The 16,033-nt window shown below is 37.7% G+C and overlaps 1 protein-coding gene across 1 annotated transcript in view; it reads right to left on the reverse strand.

Moving 5' to 3' along the window:
• The window catches only part of GABBR2 (gamma-aminobutyric acid type B receptor subunit 2), a 465,813-nt gene that overhangs the window by 27,043 nt on the left and 422,737 nt on the right, over positions 1-16,033 (reverse strand). Inside the window, exon 14 of the mRNA XM_063398360.1 lies at positions 10,298-10,408. Coding sequence (XP_063254430.1) covers positions 10,298-10,408 — 111 coding nt within the window. The remainder of the gene's footprint in view (positions 1-10,297; positions 10,409-16,033) is intronic.

Raw genomic sequence — 16,033 nt, forward strand, 5'->3', positions numbered from 1 at the left:
AATCAAGCTTTGTGCCAGAGCAACAGCTCTGATAAATTTTCAGAGCCCCTCTGGTAAACAAGGTAATGCCCACAGTAGGGCAGGAAGCAGGCAGCACTCCTTTGCTGTTGGGTCTGGCACTTTGCACAGGCAGAGCAGGAATGTGCAGACTCCTTTTCAGGCTCTGGGGAAGCAAACTGTCACTGTATTCGCCTGGGTGCATGGTGGGGACATACAGTGGTGGTACCTTTTTTTCAGGGCACAAACCTGTTCCCCTCCAAGCCCCACCATCTCGGGGGTTGCCTATTCTCCACTCTCTGCACTCTTGTTGCTGCACTACTCAGTTCTGCTGCAAATTTACATTTTGCCAGCTCTGAACTGACAAACAGGCTGGTCTGGGCAGAGCTGTTTGAGAGGTAGAATGAATCCTTGTCAGTATTTCTACATCACAGTTTTAAAGGGATGAGACCACGATTAACTATGGAGAACATTTCTATCTTCTCATACTATGATTAATTATTAATGAGATTATTAGGGTTGCAGGTCATCCCTCACTCTCTTCCACTCCCTCCAGTATGAACACATTCCATTCCAAAAGCATTATTCTGGGAAAACAGCCAACACACTTACATGAGGCCAGCACTTATTACGAATAATGGGGATGAATTTATAGCTGAGGTGGTTATAAAATGATCTAAAATATCAATTATAATGGAAAAAAGATCATTTGAAGAGTGTTGTGGGGGTTATGGTTTGGCCCATTCTCATTTATAATTGAGAACAGCATGGAAAATGGTTAAATATCTTTTAGATGAAAGGAAGATATATATTTATACGACAACTAAAGAAAGGGAGAGGTTCTTGCAGCAAGTGGGTTTCCTCAGAATGAGGCACTATAAATCTGAGACCATTGTTTTTAATTTTTATTAGGATTTTGGGTAAGATGCTAGCCTCAGGATGAGAGATCTTTTCTAGAAGTCACAGCTCATCTCTGAGATTCAAACATGGATAAAAGCTGAGAGTTTTCTGCTTCCTGCTGCCAGGGAATGGTGACTGCAGAGGTGCTCCTTGTTTGCCTGGTACAGATGCCTGCAGGGCTCCGTGGGGCTGGTAAGGTTTTTCTTCTGAGATAAAGCCTTCCTGAGGGAACACAATGCTTTGCTTTTCCTCCTCCTGCCCTTCCTATTTTACCCCTTCCTGAGGCTCAGTCAATATGCACACATGGAAGACTCAGTTTTATGACTGTAAAAATCCCGTAAATCCCTTGGAAAAATCCTATAAAATGGCTTGGTGAGGAATGGGATGCAGACATTGCTAGAGAAAGGTCCAGATTTCTTGAATATGAAACTTGGGAGCTACAGTTAAAAACACAGACTCATAGTACCTAGTTCAGCCACACTTAACTCTTGGTATCTAAATTTTAAACATTCATCTTCCCCAGATAATAAAATTACATTTCAAATTATGCTTGGTGGCACCTAATTCTTGAGACTGCTGTGGAATTTAAGGACTATTTGATATTTTTGTGCTGCCTGCCAGGGTTTGCAATGCAGCTGTCTCTCCTCCTATTGCTCCTAGAGGGCTCAAGCAGCTAAAGGCTTCTCAGACTGTCTACTGGCTTGGGCCCCACACAAAATACATCAGCAGCAATCTTCATTCAAGACAGTGATGCTGGTGATGGTGCTGGTGATGACCATTGTGTAGCTTCATGTTTGGAGAACACAGCACAATTCCAAATTTTGCCTAAGATGTGCTCGCTAACTCCAGAGTAGAGTGTGGCTTCAGAAAGAGCTCTTGAACTTCTTTCAGAGCTGCTGGATTTTATGTAATGAGAGAGTGACTGTCTTAATTAATTGGGCACTTGCATGGGATGTTCGTTCTGATCTCTGCTGAGGATTTTGATTAAACAGTCTTTAGAGAAGGTGTGCATCAATACACATTGGGATGGAGACAGAAAACCCTTAGCAGTGCTAAAGTGCTGGATTCAGAGAGGTGTAGGACACATCTGTCCCCACTGCTTTACACCAGTTACAATTCCCATCCTGAGGCTTCGGATGGACTCCACACGTCTCTGAAGGAGAATAACTCAGGGCTACACATTCCCCTATAGAAAGTTGTCTAAAATTTATGGACACTCAGCCTACTGTCATGTCTAATGGCCTAATTTTAGTCCATTTTGAATCTCAACCAATGACACTGAGAATGCAGCTAGGAAGGCTTCCTACACTGTTATTAATGAACTTAAAGCCTTCTTCAATTTTGGTGGTCTAATACACACATTTTCTTGATGTAGAAAGTGCCATAAAATGCTGCTTTGGATTTCCTTAGAATATATGGGCAGCTGTACAGGCAGGATTGGTTTGTTTCATCTTTTGTTTGAGGGTAGGCAGCTTCCATTTGACACTGATTTTGAGTATTACCTTTGCAGCTGTTGGTATGGTAGGTTTAGGCTGTGCACCTAAAAGGCTGGGAGAAAACCACTGTACAAATTTGGGGAAAACACTATCTGAAGACAACAGGATTGTATCACTGTGGTTAAAGATTGAATAGTGGTCATTAAAAGAAATTGGTATTAAAATGTTAGAGGGAAAACAGATGTATGGAGAATACTATACTTGTGTTTACATTCAACAGGTAAACTTTATTTTAAAAAATCATGTACTGACCAAATTTTGATACCTGGGAATATAATAAAAGTGTTTGCAGCTGAAGTATTGGAAAGCATTTAACACTGTTTTTTAAAACTCTACCAGCTAGTTAATTTTAAATCTTGTTCATGACAATTACTGCTAAACACAGTTTAGCAGTTGCACAATTGCTTAGCTCCACAACTTGATGCAACCAAGTGCCTGATTTGCAATTGGATTGCACAGACTGTCACATGACAGGAAGGAAATTATTTATTCACCTCCATTGCCGTGTACTGCCCTTAAACCATTTTTAAGCATTTCATTTCAAAGTCATGTCAGCTTAGGTTACAAATAGTATTAGGAAAGAAAGATGGAGAAAATTACACTAAAGATATCTGACAAGAGCAGAGAAACACCAGAGGAAAAATCTCCAGTCTTGTTAGAAGACGTGCTTGGCAATAACTGGGGGTATGGCTTTGGAAAGATTATCTATTGGACCAGGCTGCAACTTTGCAGCTAATTGCTGTGTTGTAGTAGCACTGACTCTGTTCACTTGTGGATTCACTTGTTCACCCTGCTGTGTACTACATAACAGAATAAAAGTAAGCCTTTTCTTCAAAGATTTTACATCTGAAAATTTTTGTTTGTTTTGCTTTTATCTCTTCTAGATTACTGTGAGATTCCCCTCCTGCCTCCCTAAACCAAGGCAGTTCTGGACTCTGGCCTGTAAAGAACTTTCAGCCTGAAGTGACTGTGAAGCTTGACTTGTGCATTTCTCTACTCAGGCTCATTTATTAAATCCAGCTCATCACAGACACAGGCACCTTTTTATTTTAGTGAAAGGGCTGCAGATATTTAAAAAGAAAAGAGGATTTGTGGGTTTTGTGTTTTCACTGGAGAATTTGCAGTACAAAGTACTGAGCAGCTTTCAGGAAGATGCATAGAAAAGTGACTTTTTTTTTTTTAATTACCTCTGGAATAAGTAAGGTTAGAAAACTGAAAGACAAACTATTCCTTGTAGATCTCTTACCTTCACTGTCAGTACAATCTGATGTTAGACCATTGCTCACTCCCCTGATCTGCTATGAGTCAGCTGTGTATTTAGTTAATTTTCACAGAGCTGCTCTAGATAGACATTACTAAGAGGAAGCTTACTATTTCTATTGAGCATTATGACAAGAGTTAATATTGATTTTAATTGCAAGATATGCATATTCAGCTACTCAGCTGAAGGACTTTCTTCTTAAATGTCTTGGGAAAACCCTTTATTCCCAGTGGAAGACAGAAAAGCAGCTGCACAAAGCTATGAATGCTACCAGGCATCCAGATTTCACTTTGTACTCCAGCCTCCCAAATCAATGGGTCAATAAAATATTTTCCCCTCTTTCTATTCAGAGTGTATTTGACTTTTTCCATGAAAATTCTGCTTAGTCATGAAAACACATTACAGTAACTCAGTTGAAACAAATACACAATTGGTCATTAGCAAATATCCATTTGGAATAGTTTTATATTGTCTCTGGCATAAGATTACACAATCACAACTCTGTAAAGAGGTGAAGCACCTCTGCTAAAAGCCAGTGTGTGCTACAATTTCTGCTATACAAAAACTGATGCCAAGAGATATGTAAGGGAACACTGCACTATCTGCAACATTTCAAAAATATATTTCAAGTTTCCTTATGGTCACATTAGGGAAAAATTTATCCAACAAAACCATATGGAAATGGGGTTTTGGATGCTAAAATACTGCCTATGTTTTATTGAAGATGTAATAAATATCTGGTACCACTATAAACTACTTTCCCCCACCCCAAAGCTTAACTATCATCCTCTCTAATCACTGTAAGATGGGGCAGATGGGTCCCACCATATATGAGTTAGAATCATGCAAGTTAATTGATAAGGAGGTAGGTCCTTCTTCTGAGTTCTCTCTTTGATCATGAAGGGAATTAAGAAAGAATGCAAATATATGTGTTAAAAATCAAAAGTATTATCAGAAAACAATTGGGAATTTTAATAAATAATCTGAAAATGATTCAATTTTTTACATATTGAATTTATTAATTTTATAAAGGAATTAATAATATGGTTGATATAATGTCATAAGATAATTGGGAGGGACTTGAGTAAATAATCTGGTGCAACCTCCTGCTCACAAAGCAGGCTCGAATGTGAGTTCAGTCCAGGTTGTTCATACTTTTATCCTTTTAAAGACAAAGGTTGTCAAACTCTCTGGATGAGTTGCTCCACTGCTTCCCTTTCCTTAGTGACAAAAAAAAAAAATTTCTTTAAGTCCAGCTTTCATTGAGAAAATACAAAATAATAGTAAAACAATAAAAGGAGGAGCATGTGTTGCACACCACAGTTGCAGCTCCTGGGCTTGACACACACACAGGGCTCAAGCACCGGGAGCAGCAGGGAGAAGCTACATCCAACATGCAGGAAGGACAGCCAGACCATGCCTCAGTACCACCTGTAGGTACCTAAATGCTGTCACTGACCAGGTCTTCTGCTGGATATTTGCAAACTGGTGCCTGGCACACAACCAGCATCTGCTTCCCCTCCTGCCTGCTGAGGCAAGAACACCAAGTTCTAGCTGAAGACTGGGCTGCAGGGCACTGACTGGAACCCAAGCTCTAAGCCATGGTACCTAACTCCTTTTTTGAAAATCTACTTCCAAGTGCATGAAAAAATGGAAAAGTAATGTTTATGTGTTAGCCAACAAAGCAAAGGAAGCCGTTGGAGAAGGGGCAGCAATAGGTATATTTACAAACAGCAACCAAAAGATGTTTGTGTATGTGCTGTAAATGATCTGTCCTAAGCTGTATATGTGTAAAAAAGCTATTCTTAACTTAAAAATTGTTTTGGTTGTTGTGGAATATAAAACAAGCAAGCAATAAAATTGGCCAAAGACTGGACAGAATGTAAAAAACTTTAAAAAGAGAAAATTCATAATAATGATTATAAATCAATGATCTAAAATAGAGATAGTGGAAAGGTAAGTTAAAAGTATAGTAGTAAATGAATGGCTAGCAGCATTAACAGAATTCATAGGGATTTATAAAAATATAAGTTGAAAAAAATCAATTGTAATAACAATTCATTCCCTGGAAGATGACAAATTCAATAGTAATGATGCATGATAAGATATGCCTAACAAGGGGTTTTGTCCTATATTTACACAGAGATGGAAGAATCCATTCACATCTTGCCAAAACAGTGAAGTGCAGCTTATTCCAGCAGTAAGAAAGAGCTCTTGAAAACTCTGTCAAGACACGAGTTGCAATCACAGAGATCCCATAACTTACAAGCAGTAGTTTTAAGAACTGATTTAGAAGTTGTCTGGACTGCTGGGCTTAATTGTTGATATTTATTGGAATTCTGGCAAAGCTCCACTTAAGATACAAAGAGGCCATATGGGAAAAGAGAAAGTGGAACACCCCCAGTGATTACAGAGCTATTAGCGTAATTTCTATCCTAAGCAAATTAATGAAATGCCTGACACATGAACTCAGCCAATAAGTGGGGAAAAAAAAAAGATGGCAATATAACTCAAATTGTTATTATTTTTTTTAAATGAGTTTTCAAGAGTGAATAAAGGTAATTACATTCATGAAGGATTTCTCAGTAGTGTTTGTCTTAATACTGCATGGTATCATTATTTAAATACAGAATGCTGTAAAATCAATACAAAAAATTTAAACTGATTGAAATCTATGTGATGGATCTCAAAATATTAATGAGAAGCTACTAAAAAAATGATAGTTTAAAAAATTTTCTAACTTAAGCTGTCCCAGATACATACATTGACTTGGAGGAGATAATAACATGGCGGAAAATGATGCAGAGGAATAAGAGGGAAAGAATGGTAGACAATTCACAGAAAGATTTTTAGAGAAATCACAGAAATTTGGTGAAATGCAAGGAAATTTGCCTAGAAATAAGGACATCAGGTCATTTTAGAGTAAGAGGGATAACGTATATGCAAGACCCACCAAAGTTCAAGGCTTGGAAGTAAGACAAATTCTTAGCAATTAGAGCCTTAAGAAGAAAAGTATTCTTTCAGACTTGAAATTAAGATTAAACATTATCCCAAGGATATATTTTAGTTGAATTAATATTTTCTTTGGCTTCTAAATCAATTACAGAGTTGTGTTGGGTAGTATATCAACTGCAGTAAAATGCTGGAGTATGAATCATTCAAAGAAAATAAATTTCTTATTCTTAGTGACATTTATCAAGTCCCATGATGAATATGCATTATTTTTTTCCTATCTCAGTCATGAAATACTGTTATTTTCATTCTTGGCAAGGTTAGCTAAGGACAACACATTAAAAACTGTGTATGAGAAGTGGTCACTATTATTAGTTACGCTTAAAACCCCTTCAATTAACACAGGATAAAAGTAGGATTTCATATAGAGAGCAACAGCCAAGCTCAAAATATAATTTTGCCTCAAAACCCTGTTTCTAAGTAGTTGAATAACAGGTACCTGTAATAACATGTCAGGGATATAATGAAACTTCCAACATATGTACACCTTGAGTCTAATGTTAACTCAAAGCATTATCAGGAAGAGAGGACTTAAACAGTGAAGACTAATGTGTGTGTGCTTCATAAGCAAAGCATTCTAGGAGTCCAGTCTGGTATTCTGGCTGAGATGAGACAACTCATACCCCTCAGAAAGATGATAGTGCACTCCCTAATACTGCACCACCAGAAAGTTTCAGATGGTGTGCTTTCTATCATCCTTTGGAATATACGAAAGAAAGGTGCTTTTCAACTATGTCTGCCTCATCAAAAATCAAAATAATGCAACTGACTAGTTGACATGCAACTTATCTAGTTGACACGGTGGTGTTCAGGCATAGGCTGGACTCGATCTCTGAAGCATTTTTCAGCTCTAGTTGATTCTGTAGTTGTGTTATGGTCAACATGTTTGCATAGACAGACCTTGAACTTGTATGCAGCCTTTTCAGTGCTGAACTTGAGATGGGAGAAAATAGTGAATCTTCTATGTGTGGAGGAGCTGGACATTGGTCATTAAGAAGATTAATAAGATGGTAAAGGCAAAATTTAGGATGGCAGTTTTCCTATCATTCTCTAGTTACCTGAGAAATCTGAATCTAATAACTGACAAGCCTTCATGCAGAGTAAGCATTTCCTCACATTCCTTCAGAGGCAATTGAAGAATTGTGAATCTGGCTTTTAGAGTTTACCTACTTTAATGTAGAGGGAACCACTGTATCCTGTCAAGTAATGACTTCCCTTATTTTGTCATTCCTTGCCTTCCCTGCCCTTTCCTGCCCTTCTGTGCTCTGCCCTATCAAGTGATTAATTCACTGCATCAGTACATTTAAGACATCAGAATGGGCTGCATTGCTTTTACTGCAAGACAAAAAAAGAACGGAACTTTTTTAGGTTAACCCCATTTTTTGTATTCTCATTTTGAGACAACAGGTCACAGTAAATAATTTTGGCCCAAGTAAAGCCATTTCACTTTAAATATTGCATTGTGCTGTAATTAGCAATGCTAGCTCATTAGTATATAACATGTTAAATTAGCTATGTGTTTTATTATCAAAATCATAGAATTTTGTATTAGCTAAACCTTTATAAAATGATATAGTAACATGACAGGTTCTGGTTTTTTTTTTTGTTCTGAAAGCAAAGTATGTGTGGTGTACAGAAACCTCTTTGGTGATGAGATATAATGTATCAATTCTGCTGTCCTCACATCACTCATTCACTCATCATAGCAATTATTTAAATGATTCAGATGAGTATCTTCCTTTTTAATATGTAGCAATTTGTGTGTTAAGAGGGCACTGGAGTAATAAAAAGTGTGTATTTCACTGGTGGTTATGTGTCTCAAATTAGTGAGTAATGGCATATGTAAAATAAATAAGATATTAGTAGCATTTAAGCTGAATATTATAGATGTACCACAAACTATGAAATTCAATAGTGAATCAGGTGTTTTATCTATGCATGTATTATTGTCTAATAATGTAAGGGCATTTGCAAAATAAGTTTGACACTTGCAGACTTGAAGAGAGTCACATATCTTGTAGAAAATAGTCCAACATACATTTTGACAAACCAATCTAGGGCAAAGGACTAGTGAGAACCCAAGCAGTTTGACTGCTGCCCAATACCACTCAAACTTTAAACCTCAAAGACAGTTGCCTCAGAATGTATATTTAAAATATTTTAACTGAAAACATTGATTAAGTTACCTAAAAAACCAAACAAACCCTACCATTTGTTTGAATCTTACTGTGCTCCAGTGCTGATCAATGTCACGGCTCCCAATCTGTGGTGCCCTTCAGGACACAAATTCCTTGATGCTGTGCTACATGCCAAGGTTAGTGTGCATCCAGAACCAGCCTGAGCTGACCAACCAGCAAGACATGCTGAGGTGTGGAATCTCTCCTGATCCCTGATCCCTTTGGAGGGAGCACATAGGTCCTAGCTCTTTATTTCACAGCCTGCTTGCACATTCTCTGAAAAGGAGGCATCTACACCTAAAGCGTGGTTTTGTTTTTGTTTTTGTTGTTGTTTTTTTTTTTTTTTTTTTTTTTTTTCTTTTTTTCTTTTTCTTTATTAAATGGAAAGCTGAGAAGGCTTCCTTTTGACTAGTAGCTTGAGGATCACAGCTCTCAGCTGGGACCTGGAGACACTTGATGCTAGTGCCTCTTTGCTTAATGGCTCACCCCAGCAGAGTGGTCTGACCCCAAAGAAACTGGTTAGAATTTAAAGAACCAAAACTACTCATTCCTCGCTGCTGAACCTCGTATTGGATATTTAAAGACTTTTCAGCCTGAAAAAAGCAGCATGAAAAGCAGCAGGACTCGTCAGAGCAGTCATTCACAGGGGAGAAGGAAGAAGAGGACTCCAGGCACCAGCAGTCCCCTCTGGGCAGGAGCACCAAACCACACCAAGTGGAAGCAGCTGACCCAATCTTTCCCCTGTGTCCTAATGAACCAGCATGCTCCAAATGCACAGAACAGATTGACCCCTTCAGGCAGTGTAGACTAATCTCTATCAGGCTTAGGATACAGATGGGGCTCAACTTGGGATAGGTGTTCTGCTGGTCAGTGCTCTCAATACCAGATGTTTTCAAAACATTCAGGCTCAGGAGTTTTAATCACTAATAGTCACCTATACAGTTTTTTTTTTTTTAAACTATCAAGCCTCAGGGTCTCTGGTTCCCGAGGTCTGTTTTAGTTACTAAATCTTTTTATGGAGATGGGCCTCAGTGACAAAACAGTTATTTTGATTCAGTCCTCAGATTAATCTTGCATCTCATGACTATTCTTCAAATACACTGGCAACTAAGAGGCAAACATCTTGGACAACCTAGTTTTACCTTTTTGGAGAGCCTACAGGAATTTGGATGATTTGACTTCTTTATTTACAAAGTTGTTTCGTTTATCGACCCATCTCTCCACTACTGAATTTCTAAGCTTCATTCATCTTAAATGCTACTGATGTCTTATTTATTTTACATATGCATATATCCACATATTACTGTCTAATGAACACAGATCTGATTATAGAAGTTGTGCTCGAGGCAGTTTTTACTCAATCCCAGCCATCAGGAAAGCAAATAGAATTCAGTTCATGCCTATGAATAAAGAGCAGCTTGAAGTCAGTGCTGTGCAGAAGAAGCTGTGCTTACCATCAGCAGCCCTTTGTAAGCATAGACAATCCCAAGCCAAATGGTCATGTGGGTGTTCTCGCAGTGCTCCAAGATTGGTCGGATGGAGATATCTCTGCCCGCAGGATCCGGCTGCAAAAAGAAAATGTGGAATGTTTGGACTCAGATTTCCTTTGTTTCACACCTCAGTGGTACTTAGCTCTATTTTCAGTAGATTGAGGAGGTGTAGGATACAGAGTGGACAACTTAAGGGTAAATTGTGATGAGAGCAGACCCATGAACCTGCAGAGAAATAAGTGAAAAGCAAGGATCTAAGGAAACAGCTGCTTGATAGCTACTCCCTAGTGAGGTCACTGCAAAGTACTGCAAGTCTAAAAGAAAATATCTGAAGTCACTTGTCACAGATGACACAAAAAGAACCACACAAGGCCATGCTGGTGCGCAAAGCAGGAAAAGAGATGAGTTTATTTACAAAGCTCAATTTTACACATTTCCTGTGGGGCCTGTGGATTGGAGGATGGAATTCCACCTCTCAAATCACATTGGTCAAGCCAACTGTCAATCAACTTTCTCCACCTACTTAAAATATGTAAACAACGAAAGACGGCAAAACATGGCCATTGTTTATAGTACTAACTGTGAGAAAGTAAAAATTCTGACTCCAATATGAAGAACATTACAGAAGACTAAGAAAAGTCTTCAAAACCAGGGCGACATCCTGTCAGTATTTAATAGTCATATTTATCACATTTAGGACATCTACTTTTTCTATATGGCAAATAGCTTGAAAGCACAGGCATGAAAAATAATGTATTTAAATTTCTCTTTCACCTGCAGTTCTTGTGTCACTGGCAAATGTCTGATAAACAATGTATGAAACATTGCTGTGTTTCAGGTGTTTTTCATTGATAACCCTGAGTTAAATCAAAGATGATTTACTACGGAAACTATACTGGTAGCTTAGGAGAGATCATAAATCAAAAAGAAAAAAAAAAGGAAAATAAGTCTTTTAGAGACAGTGATTGCCTCTGCAAAATAAAATAATGCTGGAAGCTTTGCAGCTTTCCATTTATTTTGAAAAGGAGATTGTATAGTATTGCAGAATCAAGAAGACCTGAAGACTATCAGAACTGTTTGTATGAAGGAGGAGCAACAACAAAGACTCAGAGAAATCTGCAAGAACCACCCCTTGACCTACTCACTTCTTTTTCATTAATGGACAAGGGAAAGAACAGTTGACACCCAGAGAAAAGGGCTACTAGCTACTATGCTGTATACAATTAGAACAGATATCAAACTGCTAGACTGCTTGTTAAGGATGTACATTATAAAAGAACACAAGGAAAATGTATGTGATTCTACGAGAACTTGTTTTAGTTACATACTGCAGAACACTCCTGTGTACTATTCTGAGATGCATGTACCTACAGTCTGCTGTGTTTACAGAAAATCCCGAAATACTGAAAGCTATTTTTCCTTTCTACTTTGAAAGACTGGATTTGAACTTCAGCCAAAGTAAGATCAACCCAGACACAGCAATATTAACTCTCCCAAAGAGCTTATGACTCCATCCTAATGGTTGTTGATGGCAGGCAAACAACCATTAGCTGAAGAACTGAAATGACTGCAAACATTAAGTGTCATCACAACATTTAAGATGCTACAAATGTGTGTCTGGGGATCAGTTGAACTACCTCATTCTTCCTGATCAATGACAAAAGCCCAATGCTAAAATTCGGGTGCAGTGAAAGCATCTTTTCATGCCAAAGTTACAACTGAATATGTTTAAAATAATTTTTTTCTAATATGTAATAAACTTCACAGGACAAATCATTCACACTGAGCTCTGAATGTGTTACTGATGTGTCACCATGACTGTACTACAGAGAAATTTTTCTAAAATTCTAAATTACATTGAAGCCTGCCAAAATCTTTATCTTTCATGGTCTGGAATCACACAAGTGACATAATATTTAAGGTTTTGATCATCAGAATGCTTTATTTTTTTTTTCTTTCACACTGGTGAGTCAGCACAGGACTGTCTCTTTGCTTCCCCAGTTCCACATCCCTCCTGCCAGGTATTTCTTCCATTTCAGTTTCCCACTTTTCTGAAGCAAAAAAGCATATAAACAATGAGGACTTTCACCTGGTGTGATGGACAATGTCATGTGGTTTGTTTTCCTTGTTCCTGGAAAGAAAACTCTACTCACACCTAGACTGAAGGATTCCTCCACTTTTAAATAACTATAAGTAATTGGAATAATTACCTGTTTTGAGGACTATTACTGAAATGAGAACTCCTATTTGGTTTGTGGAAGATTATATATTTTTATAATTTTATACAATTTATATATTCTCTAATGAAAATGTACTGCAAAACTGGAAAGTGTATGTCTATTCATTACTCAAAACCTCTCTTTTAAGATCCAGGCACAAGAATGATGAAGTGGAAAACATAATTTCTTTTCAAACACAATTAGAGAGTAAGCATCGTTTCCTTAGTAGGAAAATTGTCAGATTTTATGAGGCATGATAGTTCAAAATCGATGTTAATTAAGTAAAAGAGTGTGTTCAGATTTTCTTTGTGAGATAGTAAAATCCTGTGAAGTGCTCTAGGTAGAGCAGGGAAAGAGAGAATACTGATTGTAGCAAAAGTGTACATGGAGCAGGGCTTCTTTCAAAAGATTTTCAAGACCTTCAAGGGGGTAGTATTTTAAACAAAAAATTGCTGAGGTCCTGTACATGTGGGGTTAAATGCTGGTAGGTAACAGGCCTTTCAAAGTGAACAGATTTTGCTGATTACTTATCACTACTGCAAAATGACATTCCTGCTCTACTGCTTTTAATTTGCCATTCTGTTTCTTCACTGATTTTGCATGAATTAACTAATCATAGCAAAAAGCTGGGTTAAAAAAATATGATATTTTCTGATGTGAAAAGAATTTTTGAAAACTCTACAATTACAGCTGAATGGGGCACTTGACTGACCTCCCTAATCATCCACCATTTGTGCACTTTGTTATTGCTTTAGAGAGGATGACAACATAAATGCTACCAGTGATTATATATGTACTGGAAATTTGCCCTTTCCTTTTATAGAAAACAATCTCAATGCCCTTCAGATGTCATTCTCAAAAGCCTGAAGACCTCCTATCTTGTGATTAGGCTGAAGCTTTCCTACCTCTTCTGAAACCTAATAAGGTTTCTGACATTGACATCAATTTCTGGAGTGCTTTCAGCAGTTGAACATAAATAGTTTAATCTGTTCACTTCATACAAAAGTTGTGTATCATCACCAGTAAAAAGCTTGTTTTACATGAGATCTGCTAGGTCTAGAAAGTAACCCAAACCAGTAAACAGATTACCCACAGAATGCTGATATCCCCTGTGTGTGTGTGTGTTTAAGCTATTATTAGTTAATTCTGTCGCTTTTTCATTTTCTTTGCTCTTCAGCCTTCTGGGAGGGCTGGCAGATCGTTGTCATAACAGGTGAGTGATGGCCTAGGTGGTAACTGGCAGACTGAGAAGTAAAGCTGAAAACTACCATGAACCATCAGGGAAATCTGATTTTTATCTATTTATTTTTTAATCTATAAGTAACATTTCTTAGTGCTTATTATACTAGCCAAAATCCCTCTGGAAGAGGCAGTTAGTCATGTGATGATTAATGTACCTTTGACTTACTTTGTGTCTTTATTGCTATTCCTTTTCCGTAGCTTCACAAAGGTTTTAAAAGGAGGAAGGGTCTATGTCCCCTGAGGCATTTTATCCAGCAAATGTCTGTGAAGAACAGACTGGGCTAACACTCAGTACCCAAAAGGCCTTGACATTCCTAAGGTAGCTTTTCTACACAGTCTCCTCACCAGGTCCCTTGGCCAGCAGAGCAGAAGGTTCTGTTTGCAGAGCTGTGCTGCTGCTGTGTGACAGAGCTCATGGGGGGTCAACCTCAGCAAGCTCGCTGAGGACATTGCAGCAGATCCCCTGTGTGACTCTGTGCCATTTCTGAAGCTGCTTTTCACCAGTGAGAATGTCACAACATTAGGCCTCAGTCTTTTCCAAAGAAGGACATGGAACATAAAGTAAATAGCTGCAGCTTCTGTTTACTATGTTTAAAGGAAACTGTGCGTTTCCCACAATATAGGAAAATGCAGGATCATACTCTTCTGTCACACTGCTAAAATGGCCTTCATATACCATCCCACTCTGTTTTATCTTCCCTTTAAATGGCTTCAACTGAACTGGCATAATGACTGTATACTACAGCTAGTTTGCAGTGTGAATTAGATATCTCTGGCATCTTTAATTTGGCACATTTAGCACTCATATGGAGCTCACATGTGATTCCTTGTCTTAAAACTCAGACTCTGCTAAATTGGAAGATCTTTCTTACTTAAATTCACTCTTTTTTCCTCCCAAGGATAATTATAGTTGGTTAATACTCTGAATTCTGTAAAGGTGTTTCATAAAAGGATTCAAACAGTTTGAGTATGCAGTGTGAAATTGAGAGCCAGCCTCTTAATTACTGGTGAAAAGAGAAGGAGCAGACACTGTCAACTTTTTGATTACTAATAATTAAATTTATTAATTTCTAATAATTAATTTAATTAATAATTACATTTAATAATTTCTAGGTATTTTTAGAGGAAAACAGCTGATATGAACAGTTATATGAAGAAGAGATTTTCCGTGAAATGGATCCCTTTTGTTTCACGCATTTTTTACATTGTGCAGTCACACTTTCCATTAATGCAAAATAGGAATGGCACTACTATGCTAGGGTAGCTCATTTGGAATGTCTTCCAATTAAAATTTTGGTAGGCAACCTAGGATAACAGGTAACCTTGTTTGTCTTTGCTGATACCTGAGCGTAGGTTTGGGTACATTATGGATCCCATTTTATGTCACAGAGTATCTCAACAAAGCACAAAACTATTACTGAATTCTTGCAGTCCAGTGACCAATTTAATCTTCCTTAAATGTTAATTGAGAACTTTGGACATTTCTGTAACGTTCTAATGATTGAAAGATGAGTTATGAAGTGTTTCAGGACACAAGTTTTCTTACACAGATCTGAATACACCCCCCTTGCCTCTGTGACATGAACTAAACAGTATCTTTAGGATATCCAAGAGGATTAAAGGGTATTTCCTGCTTCATTCATTTCCTGGTTATACTGAAATCCAGTTCACTACTCCACCCGAGTCAATGAACTGGACCTTAGGCATTGTCTGGCTTCACAAATACTTCAACATTAAACTATCCCCGAAATCAATATATCAATATGTATGTTTATGTTGTAACTCCTAAAAAATCTTCATTCCAAGTGGTATTTTAGTATGAGAGAGAGTAATTCAGTAATGATTAGCTATCATGACACTTACTTGAATACCAACAAGAATAACCCTTTTTTAAAAATTCAGTCACTTTTTTCAATTTGGTTTTCTAAAGAATAAAGAAGATATACCATGTAAGCCAAGGATAAAATACTGATACATTTGGGGAGTTCAAGGATATTGATGTTGCTATTTTACAACAATCAGCTTGTTACATATACAGAATCCAGGCCTAAATTTCTAAGTGAATGGGAGCGAAGAAAGACAGGAAACCTCCCCTCCTCCCCCAGATATATTAGACATAACCACTGTAATTCCTATTATCAAAAAAAAATAAGGTCTGATAATACAGACACAGTGACATCACCCTGCAATATATTTAAAAGAAACCTATATTTCAAGTCCCCATCTGCCTCTTGTACAA

Source organism: Prinia subflava, chromosome 1 (assembly GCF_021018805.1).
Source record: "Prinia subflava isolate CZ2003 ecotype Zambia chromosome 1, Cam_Psub_1.2, whole genome shotgun sequence".
Taxonomy (NCBI): domain Eukaryota; kingdom Metazoa; phylum Chordata; class Aves; order Passeriformes; family Cisticolidae; genus Prinia; species Prinia subflava.